Below are 19892 nucleotides of genomic sequence, written 5' to 3'. Positions count from 1 at the left end.
TAAATTTTTCTAACAGCCTTCATCAGAAAAGTTCAACTCCATTCACGGACTGTTTTGGGCATCTTAAACATTTTTGTTTTCAAAACTGTACAAGGTGAAAATAGTTCAAGTTTGTAGCTTTAAAATGACTACTTGCACATCTCCATACGATTTTTCTACAATTTATGGTGATTTTTACAAAACTGCCTATCATTTCAAACAACAATTCGGACCAGTCTGTGATTATGGACTTTTTCACCCAAGTTAGAGGTCATTAAAAATTGTGATAAAAATTATGAGCAAACTAGACACATTTTGTGAACTCTCAGAATTTACGGATCTAGTTTTCGACTTCGTATGATTTTTCTATGATTTTTCCAAAACATGGCAGAATTGCTAAATTTTGCCAACAGCTTGTAAATATCATAACACTTTGTATTATGTTGAGCAAAGTGTATAATCATAAATTCTAATATTTGAATGTGTTTCTTTGCTAGTTTATCATTATGAACTGAAACTAAGACATTCATATTAAATGTTATTCATTCATTTTGGAACACGTATTATTTAACTATAAAAAGTATAGTTTGAATATATTTATAACACTAATACATTTCCATAAAAGGGTTCATACTTATTATATACATTTTAGATAAACTATAATAGGTATAGTTTATGATACATCACTCTACGCACTCGTACAAGAAGGGTACATTCATACAAGAAAGATTTATATTCACACACATTTCACGTAAACTTGTTACCCTATATTGTGAGACTCTCTCTCTCTCTCTCTCTCTCCCCGTACGTCCGAGTGCGGGATATAATTCCTGGTAGTTATAATCAGAATCTCCTTGAGGGAGAACGTGATACTTGTATATAGATCTATATTGGGATTGACACCCCACACCTTGCTGCTAGCTACAATTGGACCTGCAGGTCTACGGGTGACAAATGTCATTTCATTTTTCGCGACACTGAGAACGTCGTGGCAGGTTCACATAGTCATAGTATGATTATAACGACTCACATAGGGATATAATAATCCATAAGTTTACGGGATTTTATTTTTAAAACCTAGATGAGTTTATGACGATTTAAAACCACCTTTTCATCTCTATGAGTACAGATATTACTGTACACTTTTGGTTTTGGTAGTTACGACTACACATCGTTTGAAACCACATTTATACTTTTAAGTATGGTCAATACTTGTTATTACTCGGTCCTCTAATTTAGGACTACATATATATAATGTATTAACAAACTATTTTTCATCTAAAATTGTTAGACTTCAACTATAGTCGCTGAGCGTATATGTTCGAGTCATATAAGAATTTAGTCTTGATTGGCCTAGAATTGGTGGTGCCCACCTCATCTCCTGTTCCTCGTTGGGTTGTGGACCTAGGGCAGACCCACTATATTCAACGTTTTATCTAATTTAAACCTTATATAACTTTTATACGCTGGACGATTATAGAGGAACTCTACGGGTTACTTTAGGGTTCATTAATGCATCATGTAAGAATATTTCTATTCACACTTAACTAAGAAAATATTGGATTTTCTGGAAATCAAACTATTTTCATCTAAAATTGTTAGACTTCAACTATAGTCGCTGAGCGTATATGTTCGAGTCATATAAGAATTTAGTCTTGATTGGCCTAGAATTGGTGGTGCCCGCCTCATCTCCTGTTCCTCGTTGGGTTGTGGACCTAGGGCAGACCCACTATATTCAACGTATTATCTAATTTAAATCTTATATAACCTATATACACTGGACGATTATAGAGGAACTCTACGGGTCATTCTAGGGTTCATTAATGCATCATATAGGAATATTTCTATTCATACTTAACTAAGAAAATATTGGATTTTCTGGAAATCAAACTATATCGATTTTACAAGGAAAAGCGGTTTCTACTTCAACCAAAACTCTTATGAACTCACCAACCTTTGTGATGATACTTTTTAAAACTACTTGTATTCTCAGGAAATCAGTGAAACAGGAAAACTTCATCGCTTTGAGGATGGGACGTTAAATCGTCAACAATTTATTTTGTCATCATAATGTAATTGCTTTTGAAACATGTAAACATATACTTTGGTGTAACTTTTGCAATTATATATATGGTGGTTGTTTTTACTTTGAGCACTATTATACACGTTGTTGTGATACTGTACATGAAGTCCTCCACCCCCAGACGTTTCCGCCATCCTAGGTTTGGGGGTGTGACAATGAGTTCATTGAAAACTTTATTTATGCCATTGAAGAATCACATGGAAATCTTTATGACTTATATAATATACTTAAGTAAGCTAAGAAACTCTACGTCACGAAAGAACACCAATCATATACTCCAAGATATTTAACTATACCTAAAGTAAAGTCAAATATGAAGATGATAGTATTCGGAGAATTCACACAAATTAATTTTAGTCGAACCCTTTAATTAAGTCTTTCTTCTAAAGCTAAGTATGAATTGTCACACTTCAACTATAAGACTTTATTATTATAGAAATGGGATTTTTATTTGGATTTAGTATTTAGATATTGGAACATTATGACAACAACTATTATATAATGTTTTGATATATTGGGATATGATCATAACATCAATACTTGTTATGTTCTATATTAACATGTTTGATCCATGAATAATCTTATTATTCTAAAAGTTCATAGTTGGTTATAATTGTGGGAACAATTATGAAGTAAGAGTAATATGAATTGGATTGATCGATTTTCACTAGATGAAGGTAGGCAATGAGTTGTAACCAAGTTTCATAGGTACTTGTTAGAGAACTAGTATTGAACTGACCTACATCAAGATCATCTCATGGATCGCTATCATGAATGACAAATGATTAAAAGGTACTATCTTTGTATCCTTAACACTTGAGATACATAGTGGGACTTAAGTGTATGGAGTATTGTGCTTAGATATAATCACACACTGGTCCTTAATCGGGCAGTTATAAAAGCTATTTTCACGTATGATATGAACTATGCAATAGGGTTATGTAGCCAAGATGGGATTTGTTCCTCATATGTGTTGAGAGTTAGACATATCAGGTGTCTTACCAAACTTTGAATACCATATGAGATTGATTGTGATCCGTATCTCATGTTTAACATGATGTCTGTGACAAAGGGATAACTGATAAACTTACCTTATACACCAATTGTAGCTTGGAGCTTTATCGAAATTAGACGTTGATAAAATGGCACAAACTCATATGTTGATGGTGGCAGTTAAATGTTGCTAGACGTTCACCACTTTCTATATCATTATAATATGAATCTTGCGCAAGTGGGAGAATGAAAGATATAATATGCTAAAGAATCATATTAAAGTGATATTGCTAATTAACATGTGATACTAAAGGGTCACACTAACAACAACTTGATATAATTGATTATGTATTAGAAATTAATTTTAATAAATATTCAATAAACTCTTATAATTAAATTGGAAATTATTTATTTCTAGGAAATAATAATTTTCATTAGCAAGTAACATTATATATAATTCATGTGGTATAAATTAATAAGTCATGCACAATAATTTGGACTAGAAAAATTATTTTTGTCTTTTACCAAAAAGTTAAAGTTTATATTTTATAAACTTGGTTTATAAAATATAAAGATTTTGTCTTCTTTATTTTATTATTTTATAAAGTAAGAGTAAAAAAAGTAAGAGTATGGCTTTTAATATAGTTTAATGTAAAGTAATGAGAGGCATGGTACTTTCAATTATTTATTCAAAAGAAAAGCATGGTCTTATACTTATTTAATATAAAGTAATGAGAGGCATGGGACTTTCAACTGTTTACTTAAAAGAAGAGCATAGTCTGATACTTATTTAATGTAAAGTAATGAGAAGCATGGAGAACAAATCTAGCTAGTAGAAGCATGGGTGCTTAATGGTTAAAGACCCATGTATATTATGCATGCTATATATATGAAAGTGAAGATTTCATTCTTTGGCTTGAACATACACAAAAGCATAACATGCTAGGCATGTTACTCTCTCTTATTTTCTTCTTAAGTCATGAATATTAATTGCATTTATACTCTCTTGAATTTCATACTTTGTTTATGAACTTCAAGCTTAAGAATTAAGAGCTTTAGAATAGCATCTACTTTAAGTTGGCATCTTGTTGGTGTCTCTAAAGTTCATCATTCTTCATCAACTAGAGGATCCAAAGAACTACAAAGGTTGTTATTTGTTCTTCTTCTTTGGTTGTGTTTGTTTTCTTTCCAAACTTTGCAAGATGATTCTTGGTGGGTTTAACTTGTTTATGTTATTAAAAAAATGATAAAGTCTTCCATTGCTAAATATTATGTTTCTGAAACTAGTTTTTGAATAAAATCCCAACAGGGTGGCCTACCGGTTGGATTTGCCGAGTGAGCTCAGCCAAATCCACAACACTTTCCATGTTTTGCAGTAGCGGAAGTGTGTGTTGGACGACAAGGAAGTGGTCCCTTTGGATGATATTCACGTCGATAAATGTCTGAATTACATTGAGTGGACCTAGGAGCTGGAGGCAGATATGCGGGAGCATTGTCTTGAGTTATTCGCAGCATCTGACTTCGAGGACGGAGTCTAGTTCAAGTGGGGGAGAAGTGTATCATCTCGGCGATGAGGTATTTCTAAATTTAACCCTAGTATAAGGAAATATCACATTTTGACCCTTGGAATGAGAGTTATTTGAAAATTAGCCCATATTGGTATTTTTGTAAATTTAGGGCAAGGCTTAGTACGATGGGCGTATGTTATGTGCGTTGGGTGTACATGCACGGACATTAGTATGCTAGGCGTACACTGCGTATGTTGGTCGTACGTGAGGGATCCCCAAACCCTAATTTTTAGGGTTTAGTCCATATGTAATCATCATTAACTCCTCATTTCTCATTTCCTCTTCAGCCTCCACTTGCCATTTCATCCACCTTGAGAGTGTTCTTGAGCTTTTGTGGGTACTTTTGGTGATTAAGAAGGAAGGAGAAGAAGAGCAGGCCACCTTGGAAGACTGAAACACCTTATATACATAATCTTATCACAATTTGGCATCATTTTAAGGTCAAAAACCTTTGACCTTGATGAATATTGCTCTTAGTTCTTGTTATGGTTAAGTTTCATGCATTTTTGGTCCCTTTTGCTTGGTTTTCTTGAGTATGGTCTACTCTAGACTTCATGAGCTGTCATTTCAGAGGTTTTGGGGTAGCCTAAATCAAAAAAATGGGTTCTTGGTCGTTAATATGCTTTCATGCATGAGCTAGGAAGTCTTAATGGGTTAAGGAGTTAGGGTTTTTGGTATTGGATACTTTATAGCCATTCAAAGTCATAAAGTTGGAAACTTTATGACTTAGAACATCATTTTGGGCTTGGATCTGAGTTTTAGACAGAAAGGTTTAGTAGATTAAACTCTTATTGGAGTTTTGAGTTTGGGCAACATATGTTGGGCGTACGCAGCGTGTACGCGGTCAACGCGCCGCTTTCGGTCAACATCAGAGTATGATGGGCGTACTCTCTTGGTACGTAGGGCGTACTTCGCTAGGAAGGAATATTGACTTTTGGACCTTGACCGTTGACTTTGACTTTGATCAGGGTTGACAAAGTGTGAGGTTATTTTGGGTATTTTAAGCTATATTTAAGATTTGGTCTCTATCTGTTGAATAGGTGACCTGTAGAGCCGGTATTCGGAGCAATGTATTGTCCAACTATTCGTCAGACTACAAGGTGAGTTTCTTCTCACTATACTGTGGGTCAAAGGCACCAATACCGACACACTGGATTATTTATCCTGGTTAGGATAGTATTATGCTAGTTTGTGGTTGATTAGTATATTTGCATGATTGTCTGTATTTGTTGGTCATGTGTTTATGTTTATCTGTTACATATGTAGACATATTGTGTTAGGTTAAGGTTGTACTGGTTTGTGCGGTAGCCAACAAACTCAGGAGCATTCCAGATATCAGTTAAGGGCCTGATTGGCATGCCAAACTCATATGGAGGGCTCTGGAGCATTCCAGATATGAGCTGAGGGCCCGATTGAAATGCCAGGCTCATACTAAGGGCTCGGGAGTAGTCCAGTCTTTCTAGTTTTGGACCCGATATATGTTGTTATATGTGTGTGCTGGTACTTTGGGAGAACTCACTAATCTTTGGCTTACAATTTTTAGTTTATTGTTTCAGCTACTTCAGAAGATCATGAGAAGGCCAAGGCGTGATCGTACACAACCTCCTGTTTTATGTCACTGGGTCTTGGGAAAACTCTGAGTTGAAATAATCCTTTTGAAACATTGACTATTTTTGTAAACAATGTTGATTAATGTTTGGTTTTGAAAATTTTATATTTATTGTGATTTTCGGAATGTTACAGTTAAAAGGCATATTCGTAATTTCTCAAATAGAGTGAAATAAAAAGTTTTTGATAAGTTACTTATATAGACAATGTGTTATTAGGTTAAAAGGCATATTCGTAATTTCTCAAATAAAGTGAAATATAAAGTTTTTTATAAGTTAGGGTGTATACCTTATAAAAACGATTTATTATGGGAATGAAATCGTTATTATTTATTTTTGAAAAAATTTCTATAAAACATTAGTTTTAGCTAATACCAATATCGAACTAACTGTAAGTTAAAAAGATTTTTAAATAAGCCTAGCCAAATGCCCTTAGTTCTAAAATAAAATACAAAATTATTTGTTATTTCATTAGATAACTAAAAATAGAGGGTATAAATTGCTATCAATTCGCATATAGGTTTTAGAATAAATTCACATCTAGGTTTTTATGTATGAATTCGTATTTTGTTTCAGGATATACTCACTTAATATACAATAAAGTTGTATAGAATATGAAGAATGAGAGTGTATTCTATTAGAATACACTCTCATTCTGCTAAAATACAATGTCATTCTTCTAAATACGAACTCATTCTGAAAGAATTTATTGCTGACATTAATGATGAATTTAATTAGTTTCCATAAAAAAGAAATTATAATTATAAATATCATTTAATATACATATAATTCTGGATATTATTTACTAAATTCTTATTGATACATTGTAGGACACAATAGATGTGAGAAACATTTGAACTTATCCCCCTCTCTCTCTCTCTCTCTCTATATATATATATATATATATATATATATATATATATATATATAGAGAGAGAGAGAGAGAGAGAGAGAGAGAAAGAGAGAGAGAGAGAGAGAGGTAAATATTATATATATAAAATAAAACTATTTCTTTGATATATATATATATATATATATATATATATATTAGTATTTATAAGGTGTTGGTAAGAATTTATATATATATATATATATATATATATATATATTAGTATTTATAAGGTGTTGGTAAAAAAATTCTTACAACAAAAAGTAAAATTGTTTCTCTCTTTATTTCTCTCTCTTTATTTATATATATATATATATATATATATATATATATATATATATATATATATATATATATATATATATATATATATATATATATATATCAACCATAATTCATGTTGTTATATAATATAATATTGTAGCTAAATAAAATTATTTATTTTGAAGTCTAATAATATATTTATGTAATCGTAACTTGCTAAAAGTCTCCGTTTCAAAAAAAAAAATAACTTGCTAAAAGTCAACGTAAATTTGCAAAATCAATATTTCTTATAAAATTAGAGCAATTCCAATGGTTAATGTAGATCTTTTAATTTTCAGAACCAATTAAAATTTTACTTTACTCTTTTAAAATTATATTATCATTGATGTGGAAATTCTCAGCAAATTTGAAATTAGAGCATCTCCAATTGTCCTGAACTCTATTGCATGCTTTCTCTTAATCACTCAGCATCATAATCAAATTCCAATAGCTTAAGTCTTGATACATGTGATGCATATAAACTGAGTGGGTTAGGATGAGAAACCTAAGTATCAAACTTAATTGAAGTGAACATCCTTTATAAGTCTTACTTCCCTAATAGGCAAGACTACTGGGCTTATGAACTTTTCTCGAAATACCAACTCTATTTTAGGAAATCTTATCCTAATATTAACATAGGGATTTCAATCCCATAATATTTTATGATAATATTCCTTAATTATCAGACCTATAAAACCAACGGTTACCAAATAATATAGATAAGGTTTAAATAGCTATATAACCATCTACCCACCTAATTGATCCTTACAGATCCAAGTCCACGATTATCAGGAAGTTATATCTCACTCGATGAACCATTCAAAGGGTTTGACTACACAGCTAGGGTGTAACAATTGGTTAAAAAAGTGGTCAGAGTTCGGTCGTCAAACCACCGCGAACCGCTATGTATTAAGGACTAATCATTGTGTTATTTTATGTTTATAATTTATATCAAAGATATTATATTCATAATTACTTTCAGAACGTCTCAAACTGTTCAAACCATTTATTGTTGATGATCAAATTAAAAATCACCAAAAATTAAATTTATTTGTGACGTTAAAAATAAAATTTTTCATTAAGTCTATATGATATTTACGGATAAGAAATTTGAATAGATTACGTTCTCCTGATTTCGTGGATATAAATAACATTTAAAATGGAGATCGTAGAGAAAGTTATGCCCATTTTAATTTATGAATTCAATATTTATCTGATTTTCCTGAAATGAACCGTGCACTGTTTTGTTTGGAATAGCTATGAGTCTTGTAAATAAATTTTGAGCATGTTTTTGAACTCAGACTATGGTCTATTATGTTATTTCATTTTATCACATTTTTAATCTCGACCAAAATTAGATTTGTAAAATATGTCGAATCTGAAGCAATTAATCGCGAAACTTTAAACGTTAATTCATGGAGCTTGATATATTGGAATTTAAATTTGTCTGCATTTCTGGAATCACCATGACCGGAACAATAAGCATGCAATTTTATATAAAAAAAATTACGAAACGGTATGATAGCACGAGAATCGAGAAATCGAGATTTACATCACAAAATAAATTATACATATTTATTTCCCAAAAATATCTACCATAAACACCATAAAGTCAATGGAGACTTTTGATTTTGCAGTGGAAGCTTCAAATCATAGCAAAAGGGAAAACCCTTCCCTCTCTAATCCCTCTTCCTCTAAACTCTATGTCTTTTCTCTCTCTTGTTCTTACACTCCGGCAAGGGAGAAGGAAATCCGGCGAGCAAGTTGGCGATTGCAACTCTCCCCTGTTCTCCAATGAACAACAAGAAACACCCCCCTGAAAACCAATGTTGATGTCCACCCTTATCCTTCGTTTTCTACTTGAACATCACCGATTTAACTTGCTTCTCTCTTCCGGTTTGATGTCGCCGACGACGAGATGGGAATCCACGAGGGCTCACCGGGGATCGGCTGTCCACCCTCGATTTGCAGTCGTCCCATCCTTCTCCGCGCTCCCTCCCATCGTGATTTCTCAACCACCACTGGGCCATCTCTTCTGGCTGTTATCGTGTTTCTCCTTCCTCGATCAGACGAAAACCAAGACCCTTCCCCTCTGTGTTCGGTGACTGTTGACAGGAGGAGAGCAACCAAGGGAAGCCGTCGGAGTTGCCACCGCAGATAACAACGACCACCACAGCTGTCGCCAATGATGAAGAGTAAATCCATAAAGGGTCGTCGATCTCGATGGACCCCCTTCTCCCTCCTCTCGATTTTTGATCCACCATTAAGGGGTGTCTGACTTAGCTTTTCACAACCCAAAAGTTCTTTTTGGAAAAGTTACAAAAAGTCAGGATTTTATGACTTTTCCAAAAAGTTCATTTTCCTTGTATAAAAACTCAAAAAGTAGCTTTTAAAACTAGTTTTGCCAAACATCTTTTGCTTTTTTTTTTTCTTTTCCAAAAAGGACTTTTGGTTGTGAAAAGATAAACCAAACACCCCCTAAATGACCTTTCTAATTGCTCCCGTCATTCTTCTTCCCCTGATCAGATGAAGACACCCCCTTTTTTTATACCTTTGGTGATTTTGTCAAAATACGCCCCTCACCTTTACTGATCGACCAAATACAAACCACTGTGGTGTTAATATGACAAATTAGCCCTTCCCTTGATAAGTATTACAAATCCGTCCCTTCAGTTGTAGTTTTTAATTCAAAACAACCCTTATTTGAATTATTTAACCAAAACAACCCGTCAGTTTTATTAATAGATAAAAAACACCGTAGTTTGGATATTTTAACAAAAACAGTCCCTTTAGTTAAAATATTACAAAAACAGTCATTAGCTTCGTTTTAACTCAAAATGACGGCAAGATGCGGTTTCTCGCATGAAGCTTCACCAAGTCAAGCCTAGATGGAGATCACGCATCGAGTGTGAGTTTCTGCGGCCCCTCTTTTACAATTTTAACAATTTGAGGGAGAATACATGCGTGTCTATTAAAGTTTTGATAATTTTCATGTTTTATACACAAAATAGCATCATACGTTATTATTGATTTAAATTTTATGAAATAGTAATCTAAATTGTATAAATCATATAAGTTATAGTAGAATGTTATAAATGATATAATTACACCTTGTTGTGATATATTAATTAATATTAATAAGAATCACAAGATTATAAGTAAATTGCTATAATAACACAAGTTTATATTATAAGTCATAAAAGTGATGAATCTATATGTATAAGTTAAAGTATCTCATGGAAGTATAGAAAGATATAAAAATGACCAAAAATATTAAAACGAAAGTACATTGTCATATTTGATGGAAAGACCAAGATTATAAAAATATATAATTAATAGTTAAAATTGTCGAAAAATAACTTTAAATATATATAATTTATGTAAAAATGAATGTAAATTTATTAATATATTTTTATATTAAATATAAAAATGTACTCATTCTACTAATTTATGGATTTTTATTGCAATAAATAACACAATCGACTTCAGGACTTAAGAGTCGTTATTTGCGAGCTATTATGTTGTATTAATCACGTGAATTATAAATATTATGGAAATTGTTGGTTTCACGTTGCTTGAAACCTGGAAAATGTTATATAAGAAGCCGTTATATTGCCCAAATTTCGTTATAATAGAAAATAGAAATTTGGAAATCTATTAAGTCTTACGAATCTCAAATACTAAAAGACTTCAATCAAATATTATTCCTAAACAACAAAATTATAAGTATCGAACAATCTTATAACAGGAAGTTTAGGACTAGGATGTCCAGACACATTGTTAAGATCCAACATTCCAGGGTCTGCTTGTAGGTGTGACGCTGTTTCTAAAGCCATATGAGTTAGGTTCGTTTCTTAAAGCCATTTGGGCTATGTTGTTGGGTATACAAAGACTATGTGTCTTAGTGAAAACCCTCTATTTTTTATAATTGTTAATCCGTAAAGAACGACTAATGACAAATATAAGTGTCATAATATTGATCTTATACAGTTCCATCGCCGCCTGGAGTTGCTAGCTACAACGAACGTCTGACGAGACGAATTTAAGTGCTGACATTTAGTTTCCATGAAGATTACTACATGTTAAAACGAGGTGTATGAGTTTAGCATGCCTTATTATGGAGCCGGTGCAAAAAGTGTAGTGTCACGAGTTCGGTTATGAGTTCATTATAAAATCTCTGTTTTGTTTTGTTACCGTATTGAATCGATATTAGGTTCATACGTGTTTTTTTTGTTCATTTATATTAGTTGAAAAAGATTGTATGTAGTGAGATAGGTTGTGACTCAAAACAATAAGGATCGACATCAGAAATTAAGTCATGTAATACTTAATTAATATCATGACGCGACTTATTAAGTTTTAATAACTTACAACGTATAAGTATTTATATAAACCATTTGTTTATATACGAAAACACCATATTTATGTGGGAGGAGTTTCCCCCACTGGTTAAATTTCGGTTCCTAAATTAGGTAAGATAACACTTAATCGATACTACGATACGATTTTACAAAGCCTATAAATTCTAAATTTATGAGTTTTACATATAAACTATACAAATACTTGTACAAGGTTTTGAGGAGTAAGATTGGATATTTTATGATTTTACAAAGGGTGATATGACTTTAATTTATATAAATTGGTATTCAAAATCCTTATATAAAATGCATTTTGGTTAGGGGAACCGTAAAATTTGATATACATTTGTTTTACTTATGTGTATTTTGCCAAATTTTGTACTTTTGGATTTGAACAAAGGGTACTTATAAATGAGTCCAAATACATTTTTGTAACTTAATTATTTTATACTATTTATAGAAATGTATGTATTTATAAAATCTTGGCAACCAGATAAATTTTATAAAACACTTTCGTTTATAAAAATACTTCGTGTCAAAACCAGTAGAACTCACCAACAATTTTGTTGATGTATCTTAATGCATATATTCTCAGGTTATTTCGTAGGTTGGAAGTGTTCTCTTATAAGACTCTCCGTTATTTTTATTATACCTTTGTAAACGTCGAATTTTTAGGCGTATGTTGTGATTTAGCAATAGTCATTGTCAATGTAATTTCTATTTCGGTAATAATAGAAGATTATATTTGTACTGTTCAATGTATGGTCCATAATTGTGATTACTGATTTACGTCGTGCACATCGACGTTTCCGCCAACAGTCGGGGGTGTGACATAGGGGCTTCATTGGCCAGTGTAAATAGCAGTATCCATATGCTGAGGTGGTGGCGTAGCGGAGCCGGTGGTGTGTTGTTAACACGCCTGATAGATTTGTGTGGTGAGTGGTGACATCTTTTTGCCACAAGGTTTAAGAGTGGAATAATGATAAGTCTTTGATAATCGCTATGAATTGAGCATTATCAAAATAGAGTGTCTTGACTATGTAGTTATGTTGACTGCGCAAGAATAGCAGTAAAAAGACACATAAAGGGTCTAGTTGTATAGTTCCATAGTGTCATAAATTACTCCTATAGTATTTTAACTTTATGTTCTGTTCTAGAGTCTCTTGGTATATAGTGTTGGTAAGTTTTAGACTTGTTGTTCACCACGACTATTCCCAAACACATGTTGGTCGTATCTCAAATAAATATAGTTGATCAGATTATATTTATTCCAGATACAATTACATAACTACTTAGGGTTAACCGCAATGTCCAACTTATCTACATACTTTTATGTGGTTCTTACTATGATACCGTTTCTGGTATGTATAGATGTATGTATACTTCTTATAAAATACTTATACTTTAAAAGTATACTTTTAGTCAGAGTTTTTTTAGCCTCATTGTATTTATAGTTGTATATCTTATAAGGTTTGATATACTTAGTTCAGTATAACTAAAATCCTCAGGTTAAACACGCGTATATAGCCGTATCCTAATAGTATTTAACACACGATATTGTGTGTAAATTAGTTATATATCAAGAATACATAGTAAAAACACTAGTTAAATTTAGGAAACTTACCAAATAATTCCTAAGAATTATTTGTGAATAAAGTTTTCCGAGGTAAGCTTGAATGTTCTCTGATATGTTTGAAGATATGAAGATGTTCTTGATGTAAGTTTGAAGATATTCTAGGCAAAATAAGATTTTGAAATTTGAAATAAAAAATAAAGAAATGTATTAATTACAATTTAATAGCATATTTATGACATTTAGTACTTTACATATATAAATATTATGTGGCTTTTTAATTTTAAAATTTGAAAAACCTAAGAATTAACATGTGGATATTATTTATTTAAAAAATATCATAAAACGACAAATATCAAAACTCATAAGAGATTGACATGTGGCAAAATAAATGTTCATTTATTAAGGAGGATTATTATAGTTGATATGCATCCCATGAATGTCGATCCAACTTCAAATTAATCTTAGATCATGAACATTCAAGACAACAAGCAACACTATTCATGGACACTATAAAAAAAATGCTAATTAAAACTTAATAGTAACGCCTATATTCTTTTTATTGAATCAAAATATTGTAATCCATTACTTTGAATACAATTTACTCACACACATATGATTGTTACATTTTACACAAGGAACTTAACAAATATACCCTTTGACGCATCATATACTCAATTTAGCATCTAAAGAAAGAATTATGTTAATAGATTCAATCGATTGGGTTTTAGTTTTTGTTTATTGTCTCATAACCCTGTTTGAACTATACACAAAGTTTTCTTGACCAGCAACAGTGGAATTGAGCCTTCCAGCAGCCCATCCATTGTTCACCACGCGGGTCCCATCAACACGCCTATCGAATTCTGGCAGTCCATTTGCTTTTCTCTCTTTCCTTCTCTTCCTCTCCTCATCTCGCTCCTTCCTCAGCCATTTTTCTACCGTTCTCTACAACAAACAATAAAACAATTTACTGTCAACTGTCAGCTGTTAACTGTCTACTGAAAGTAACTTGCATCTACTTTTAAGTTCAAAATGAGACTGTTTGACCAAAAGTCAAACATTAGAAAGAAATTGGTGGAGTGCATGTGAAGATAGAGAAACTGACCATTAGAGACAAATTGCTCATCTTTTTGACCTCTTCCATAGGCAATGCTAATTGTAGCTTCCCATGTGCAACATAAACCTAATACAAACACAATCATTTAATGAGGTTATTGGGTTAAGTATTTAATCCAAAAACCCTGGCTTAATGTATTTACCTATTTGCCCTTCAACTCCTCTCACGTTAAGATTAAGATTGATGAATAATATTATGATTTGTTTGATTGTATTTGAAAGCTTACAATGTGTGAAGGCCAATTCTCGAGTCCATCAAATATATGTGTAGCATATATGATAGTAGCACCACGCTCTTCACATTCCTTTTTTAGGAAAGTCAAAAGGTCAGCCCTTGCAAGAACATCTAGGTCAACTGTAATTTCATCAAGGAGAAGAACCTATACAAATGTCAAATGTGTTCATTAAACAACATTCATCAACCAAACACAAATATCAAAAAAAGAAAAGAAACCAATGTCATCTTCTTTTTATGTAATGATGAAAGGAAAGCATGACATGACATGACATAACATGTTGTACTCCATTTGATGTGTGACTGTGACTGTGACTGAGACTGTGTTAATTTAATACCTTAAATTCTTTTAGAAGGCCCATGCATATTTGTACTCTTCTTCTTTGACCATCAGAAACCTTGTGCATCCTCCATGAAAGATCAATATCTAAAACCTGAAATATTCAGTACATTTCCTTGGGTTTAAAGAGAAAAATGCATAGAATTAAGATGGAGTTTTTGAAAATATCAATCTAGAGATGGGTTCTTTTTAAAGTTTGGAAAAAAGTTCAAATGGATAAAGTAAATTGGAAAACAACTGCAAAAAGAATAGAAAAAGAGATCAATTTAAAGAAAATAATGCAAAAATGTTTGAAGTACCTTGATTAGTTCAGCTCTTCTTTGAGGATCAACCCCTGATACTCCAAATAGCATTTTCTCAGCAGAAATATCCATTTGTATTGCAACATCAAACCCAGCAAAAGCAACTTCCCTTCTCCACTGTTTATTTAAATGACTATTTTTTAGAATAAGTTCCTTTCTCTCTTTATGGGATCTAATCAATACTTGATGCAATTAGTTTAATTTGATTGATTACAGTTTTATATATGTTAATATCAAGATGTCATTTGCAACTCTTTGAACCTAACTATTGATGAATTTCTTAAAGGGTGATTTTGTCATCTTGAGTTGTATGCTAATTTCATGGATCTAAACAACTATGTGGATTTAAGGGATATAAAGAGTTGATGGTGTATTATAAATATAAACGAGATACATTTTAATTCTAAAGAAGATCTAAAACATATTGTAAATACGCTAAATCAATCAACACTAACAATATATGAAATGTGTCTACATTCCTACTGATGCACACCTATAAATCCAAGTTATGTGGTAACTGTTAACTGCAAGTGATGGAAATTCGTAGAATTTGTGCTTCTTCAGGCTAATGATAGGTAAGTAATTTGACATTTATCTAGATCAATCAAGCTTTTCTGAATTTGATTAATTTTGAGCCAAAATACTGTTAAAATCCCAAGTGAAAGAGAAGCAGAAGTAATGTACCTCTCCACCAAGATAAGCTAGGTCACCGGAAGAAGTCAAAGAGGTGTCATGGAACGCCGATCTGCCAAGAACCCTAACCATATCAGGCTCCACCATATGCTTCCCTCCAAGTATCTTCAGTATCGTCGTTTTTCCTTTTGTTTTAAAATTCAATAAAAATTTCACGATCGATATGGATAGAATTGAAATTGAAAAAAGGACGACAGAAGGAGGACGAACCAGCGCCATTAGATCCGACAAGAAGGCAACGATCACCGGGATTGAGAGTGAGGGAGAAATCTTCAATGAGAGGAACTGAACCAGGAGGCGGATGGCCGTCGATCCCTGGGTAGGTGAACTTGAGCTTATTGATAACCACCATTGGATTACTATCATTTCGCTCATTGTCATTGATCCCCATTATAGCTCTTCAATCAAAGAATTCTGCAAGGAATAGGTGATGAAAGTAGGAGTTTATAAAGAACTTTCCGGCGGTGGGTGGGTGGGTGGAGAGTTGAAGAGCGGGAACTGATTGTCGTGGCAGAGCTTTGAGTCGCTAACACCCTCTCGCCTACAGAATCTGGTTCCAAATGTGGACACGTCTACTTTGGGTCTCTTTTATACATCGATCATCGATGTTGTTTTGACTTTTCACTCTCAACGACATTTCACCATTTTCATATAACTTCAACATAAATCCACAGTTAGATAAACCCTAGAATGAATATGGGTATTCTATTACAACCCCTTCATTTTTAACATTGATGTTAACAATATTTTCATACCCTTGAATATCTCTATATGTAAATGTAAATTCTCTTTATAATGTAATAAATTAGAGATTTTACAAACAAGAAATCATGTACTTTTTTTTTCGTGACACATATGCCCAAAATATTAGGCATACACATGTGACATGTTTGGTCAATATTTACATGTTAATTGCTTTCGAGCATTTATCTAACTTCCATATATAAATAAAGAAACTATATTACATTATAGATGGATTATAGGACATTAACATCATGCATTCAAAATTTTCCCTTAACGAAACCAAATTAAAATGTGACAAGCAAAAAGTACATTAAACAATTTAGGTATTTATAAGAAAATTTGATATAGTTCACCATGTGAAAATGTAATCGTGATATATTTCTTTAAACAATTTTGGTACTAATTTCTATTGTAGTTCTATACATAATACAACATTAATGATACAAATTACACAACTAAGCTTCCAAAAACAATTTCAACTCTATGTAATGTTCCTACATTTATAAAACCGAATGTATATACATGAATTCAACTTTTCTCAATTTGAGATTTTCATCATCAATCTTTAACACATGTAAAAGTGTTGGGAGTTAATTTAATAAAAAAAGAATAAAGCTAAATTGATTGAGGAACTAGTTGTTGATGGAATACAAGATAAAAGGTGGGTAAGGGTAATCTTGTCATATTGCTTTAGCAAACCATTTTGGCAATCTCAAAGAAGCCTTCATTCCAAGCCTTGTAAAGAACAAAGCATATAGAAGATGTAGCAAGAACACAAAGAAACAGCAATTCAGTAATAGCTGCAAAAAACACAAAAATCATATAGTGTAAAAAAAATCAAATCTTTATTATATTGAATTAATAGATAATTGAGAGGGTAAAAAAGACAAACCAAGGTCCCAAAAATCGCGTATATTAAATTCATTGATGGAATTGTCAAGAACCCTAATGAAGTGAGGATAAATGTAGCTGAAGCATGAATGTTTATAGTGATCTTCAAGAAAAAAAAAATGATTATCAGAATATGGGGGGTACTAAAGTAATTTAAGATATGAAGATCGAAGAATATAAATTTACCAAAGCAAGAATGTTTTCCCTGATTAGAAAAGAATACATCACAACATATCCCATTGCACCTATAGCTCTCACCTGTAGTAAATTTAAAGACACGTGTCACTAAAACAGTAAAAAAATCATCCTTAAAAATGAGAGAAAGAGAAGAAAGATAGACATTCTTACAATTGCACTTGTGAATATAGAAACACCCCAATTTGCTTTTGACCTAAGAAGTAAAGATTGAAGAAGATTCTTGTTTTTTTCATAACTCATAATTGAAAAGATTGCAATAAGGAATAAACAATTGGATACCTCCATAAAGATCCCATAGCAAGACCAAGAAACCCATGCATCAACTGAAATGATAGAAATAAGCCAAAATGTAAACCATATATATATATATATATATATATATATATATATATATATATATATATATATATATATATATATATATATATATATATATATATATATATATATATATATATATATATATAGAGTTAAATACTTAAATGCTATAAAGATATGAAAATATTTTCTAACCAGATATGTTAGTGCTTTTATGGGTCCAGCTAAAACAAGCAATAGTGTAGCAGTTGCCACCTACAAAAAGATGATATGCAAAATGGAACACATCAAAGATGTTATTTTCAGGAATATGGTAATAATGATTGGTTTTGGTTAGATAATGGATACCATAGTCTTTCTTCCAGCAACAATATCCCATCGCATTGATGAGAAGACTATGGGTAAGGCAAAGAAACAACCAAAGTAATTCTGTAAATATTGAAATTGTTAGTTTTCAATAACGCCCACCAAGTGTTCGACATAATGCAGAGTCAAAAAAGTACCTCGATAGCAAGGGAGCTGCTTAAGATGTAGGCTAATCCACCAAGAGCAGCGAACATAGAACATTCTACCAACCTTAAAGTCTTCTGATAAGCTTCTCCATTCATGGTCAAGTCTTCAGGAGAACAGGAGTTATCTTGTTTGTCGTCTTTTTGTGTCCATAATGGAGCTCCGATTTCTGAAACCCTAACATTTCTGAGCCTTGAATTGGTTCTAGAGATACGAAATTGGGGATTAGGAGAATGGATTGAAGGTGATGAGACATGACGGAGTTTGGATGTATGGTGTGTTGTAAGGGAGGTGGGATGGATATTCTGGGAAAGATGAGAAATTGGGGGTTGAAGACGATAACAACCATGAACTTTAAGGATGTTCATGGTTGCTGAAGGAAGCATGTTGTTTTCTGGCAATTCTCTGTTTGTTTATTGCAACAAAATGCTACAAACAAGAAAGGGAGAAACTCAAAATCAAAAATTAACAACGTCTTCGTGTTTCATTGAAAAGATGGAACAGTCTTACCTATAGGATTTATGTGGTTTACAAATCTACAATCGGAAAGAGATCAAGCACAGTAACTTCAGAAACACGAATAGGGAACATAAATTTCATGAAACAGAGGTCATGAATCGATCAAATTGAGTAAAATTACAGCAACATTTGATACAAAAAACATACACCAAACTAAATTGAGTGTGGAATTGATGGATAACGAAAAGTTTGAGTAGGTAATTACTTGCTCGCCTGCTCGAAACGATGAAGAACATCCACAACGTCTCAACAGACTCAGTTTACTCCATGAAGTTCATTCGAGTTTCTCGAGTGAAGTCATGTCATTCTACTATCCTTACATTTGTCGGGAAATAATAGAAGATGTCCCCGAAAAAGTAAAAACTTACAGATATGCCCCCTGTTAAGAAATAGTTATAGAAATGTTATCTCGTAGTAAATTATATATTGTGTAGAGAAATTACAAAAATATCCTTATAGTAATAGATAAAATTACAGAAATAATCCTTGTGTAAAAATTTAGAAAATGTTCTATGTCTAGAAAATATTACTGACACTGTGCATTTGAAAAAAAGTTACTGAAATAATAAATGGTTGAAATAATACATATGTAATAGCAAAATTACATGATAACAAAATTAGAAATGATCCACATGTAATAAAAGTTACAAAAGGTATCCATGTATAATATAAA

At 32.1% G+C, this 19892-nt stretch overlaps 2 protein-coding genes across 4 annotated transcripts; both read right to left on the bottom strand.

The window, feature by feature from the left end:
* Nucleotides 1–13888: 13888 nt before the first annotated feature.
* ABCI20 (non-intrinsic ABC protein 9) lies at nt 13889–16671 on the bottom strand. Its single transcript, XM_078985106.1, has 7 exons — nt 16250–16671; nt 16031–16164; nt 15344–15463; nt 15043–15138; nt 14697–14849; nt 14459–14536; nt 13889–14298 (listed from the first exon to the last, which is right to left on the bottom strand). The coding sequence occupies exons 1-7, from the start codon at nt 16428–16430 to the stop codon at nt 14092–14094; spliced, it is 969 nt and encodes a 322-aa protein (XP_078841232.1). The 5' UTR covers nt 16431–16671; the 3' UTR covers nt 13889–14091.
* A 592-nt stretch (nt 16672–17263) lies between these two features.
* LOC145036642 (uncharacterized) lies at nt 17264–19562 on the bottom strand. 3 transcript variants are annotated; one of them, XM_078985103.1, is made up of 10 exons: nt 19425–19551; nt 19211–19266; nt 18694–19129; nt 18539–18619; nt 18386–18445; nt 18152–18195; nt 18023–18065; nt 17861–17932; nt 17676–17777; nt 17264–17583 (listed from the first exon to the last, which is right to left on the bottom strand). In XM_078985103.1, exons 3-10 carry the CDS (start codon nt 19084–19086, stop codon nt 17464–17466), a joined length of 915 nt encoding a protein of 304 aa, XP_078841229.1. In that variant the 5' UTR covers nt 19087–19129; nt 19211–19266; nt 19425–19551; the 3' UTR covers nt 17264–17463. The 3 variants fall into 3 exon arrangements, with proteins under 3 accessions (XP_078841229.1, XP_078841231.1, XP_078841230.1); XM_078985105.1 differs by having other exon boundaries at nt 19211–19236; nt 19425–19536; XM_078985104.1 differs by lacking the exon at nt 19211–19266 and having other exon boundaries at nt 19425–19562.
* Between the last annotated feature and the right edge of the window lie 330 nt (nt 19563–19892).

The sequence above is a fragment of the Lactuca saligna genome, chromosome 3 (assembly GCF_052625555.1).
Source record: "Lactuca saligna cultivar CGN05327 chromosome 3, ASM5262555v1, whole genome shotgun sequence".
NCBI lineage: Eukaryota > Viridiplantae > Streptophyta > Magnoliopsida > Asterales > Asteraceae > Lactuca > Lactuca saligna.
This window is presented reverse-complemented; position numbering and strand designations above follow the sequence as displayed.

Excerpts from the sequence above, each read along its gene's own strand:
- ABCI20 (XM_078985106.1), bottom strand. The coding sequence starts at position 16,430 with ATGGGGATCAATGACAATGAGCGAAATGATAGTAATCCAATGGTGGTT. Across the intron at positions 15,139-15,343 it reads GAAGAGCTGAACTAATCAAG|GTTTTAGATATTGATCTTTC; the intron begins GTACTTCAAACA and ends TGAATATTTCAG. Across the intron at positions 14,299-14,458 it reads TGAGCAATTTGTCTCTAATG|AGAACGGTAGAAAAATGGCT; the intron begins GTCAGTTTCTCT and ends TGTTTGTTGTAG.
- LOC145036642 (XM_078985104.1), bottom strand. The coding sequence starts at position 19,086 with ATGCTTCCTTCAGCAACCATGAACATCCTTAAAGTTCATGGTTGTTAT. Across the intron at positions 18,620-18,693 it reads GCAGCTCCCTTGCTATCGAG|AATTACTTTGGTTGTTTCTT; the intron begins GTACTTTTTTGA and ends CAATATTTACAG. Across the intron at positions 18,196-18,385 it reads TAAAAGCACTAACATATCTG|TTGATGCATGGGTTTCTTGG; the intron begins GTTAGAAAATAT and ends CTATCATTTCAG.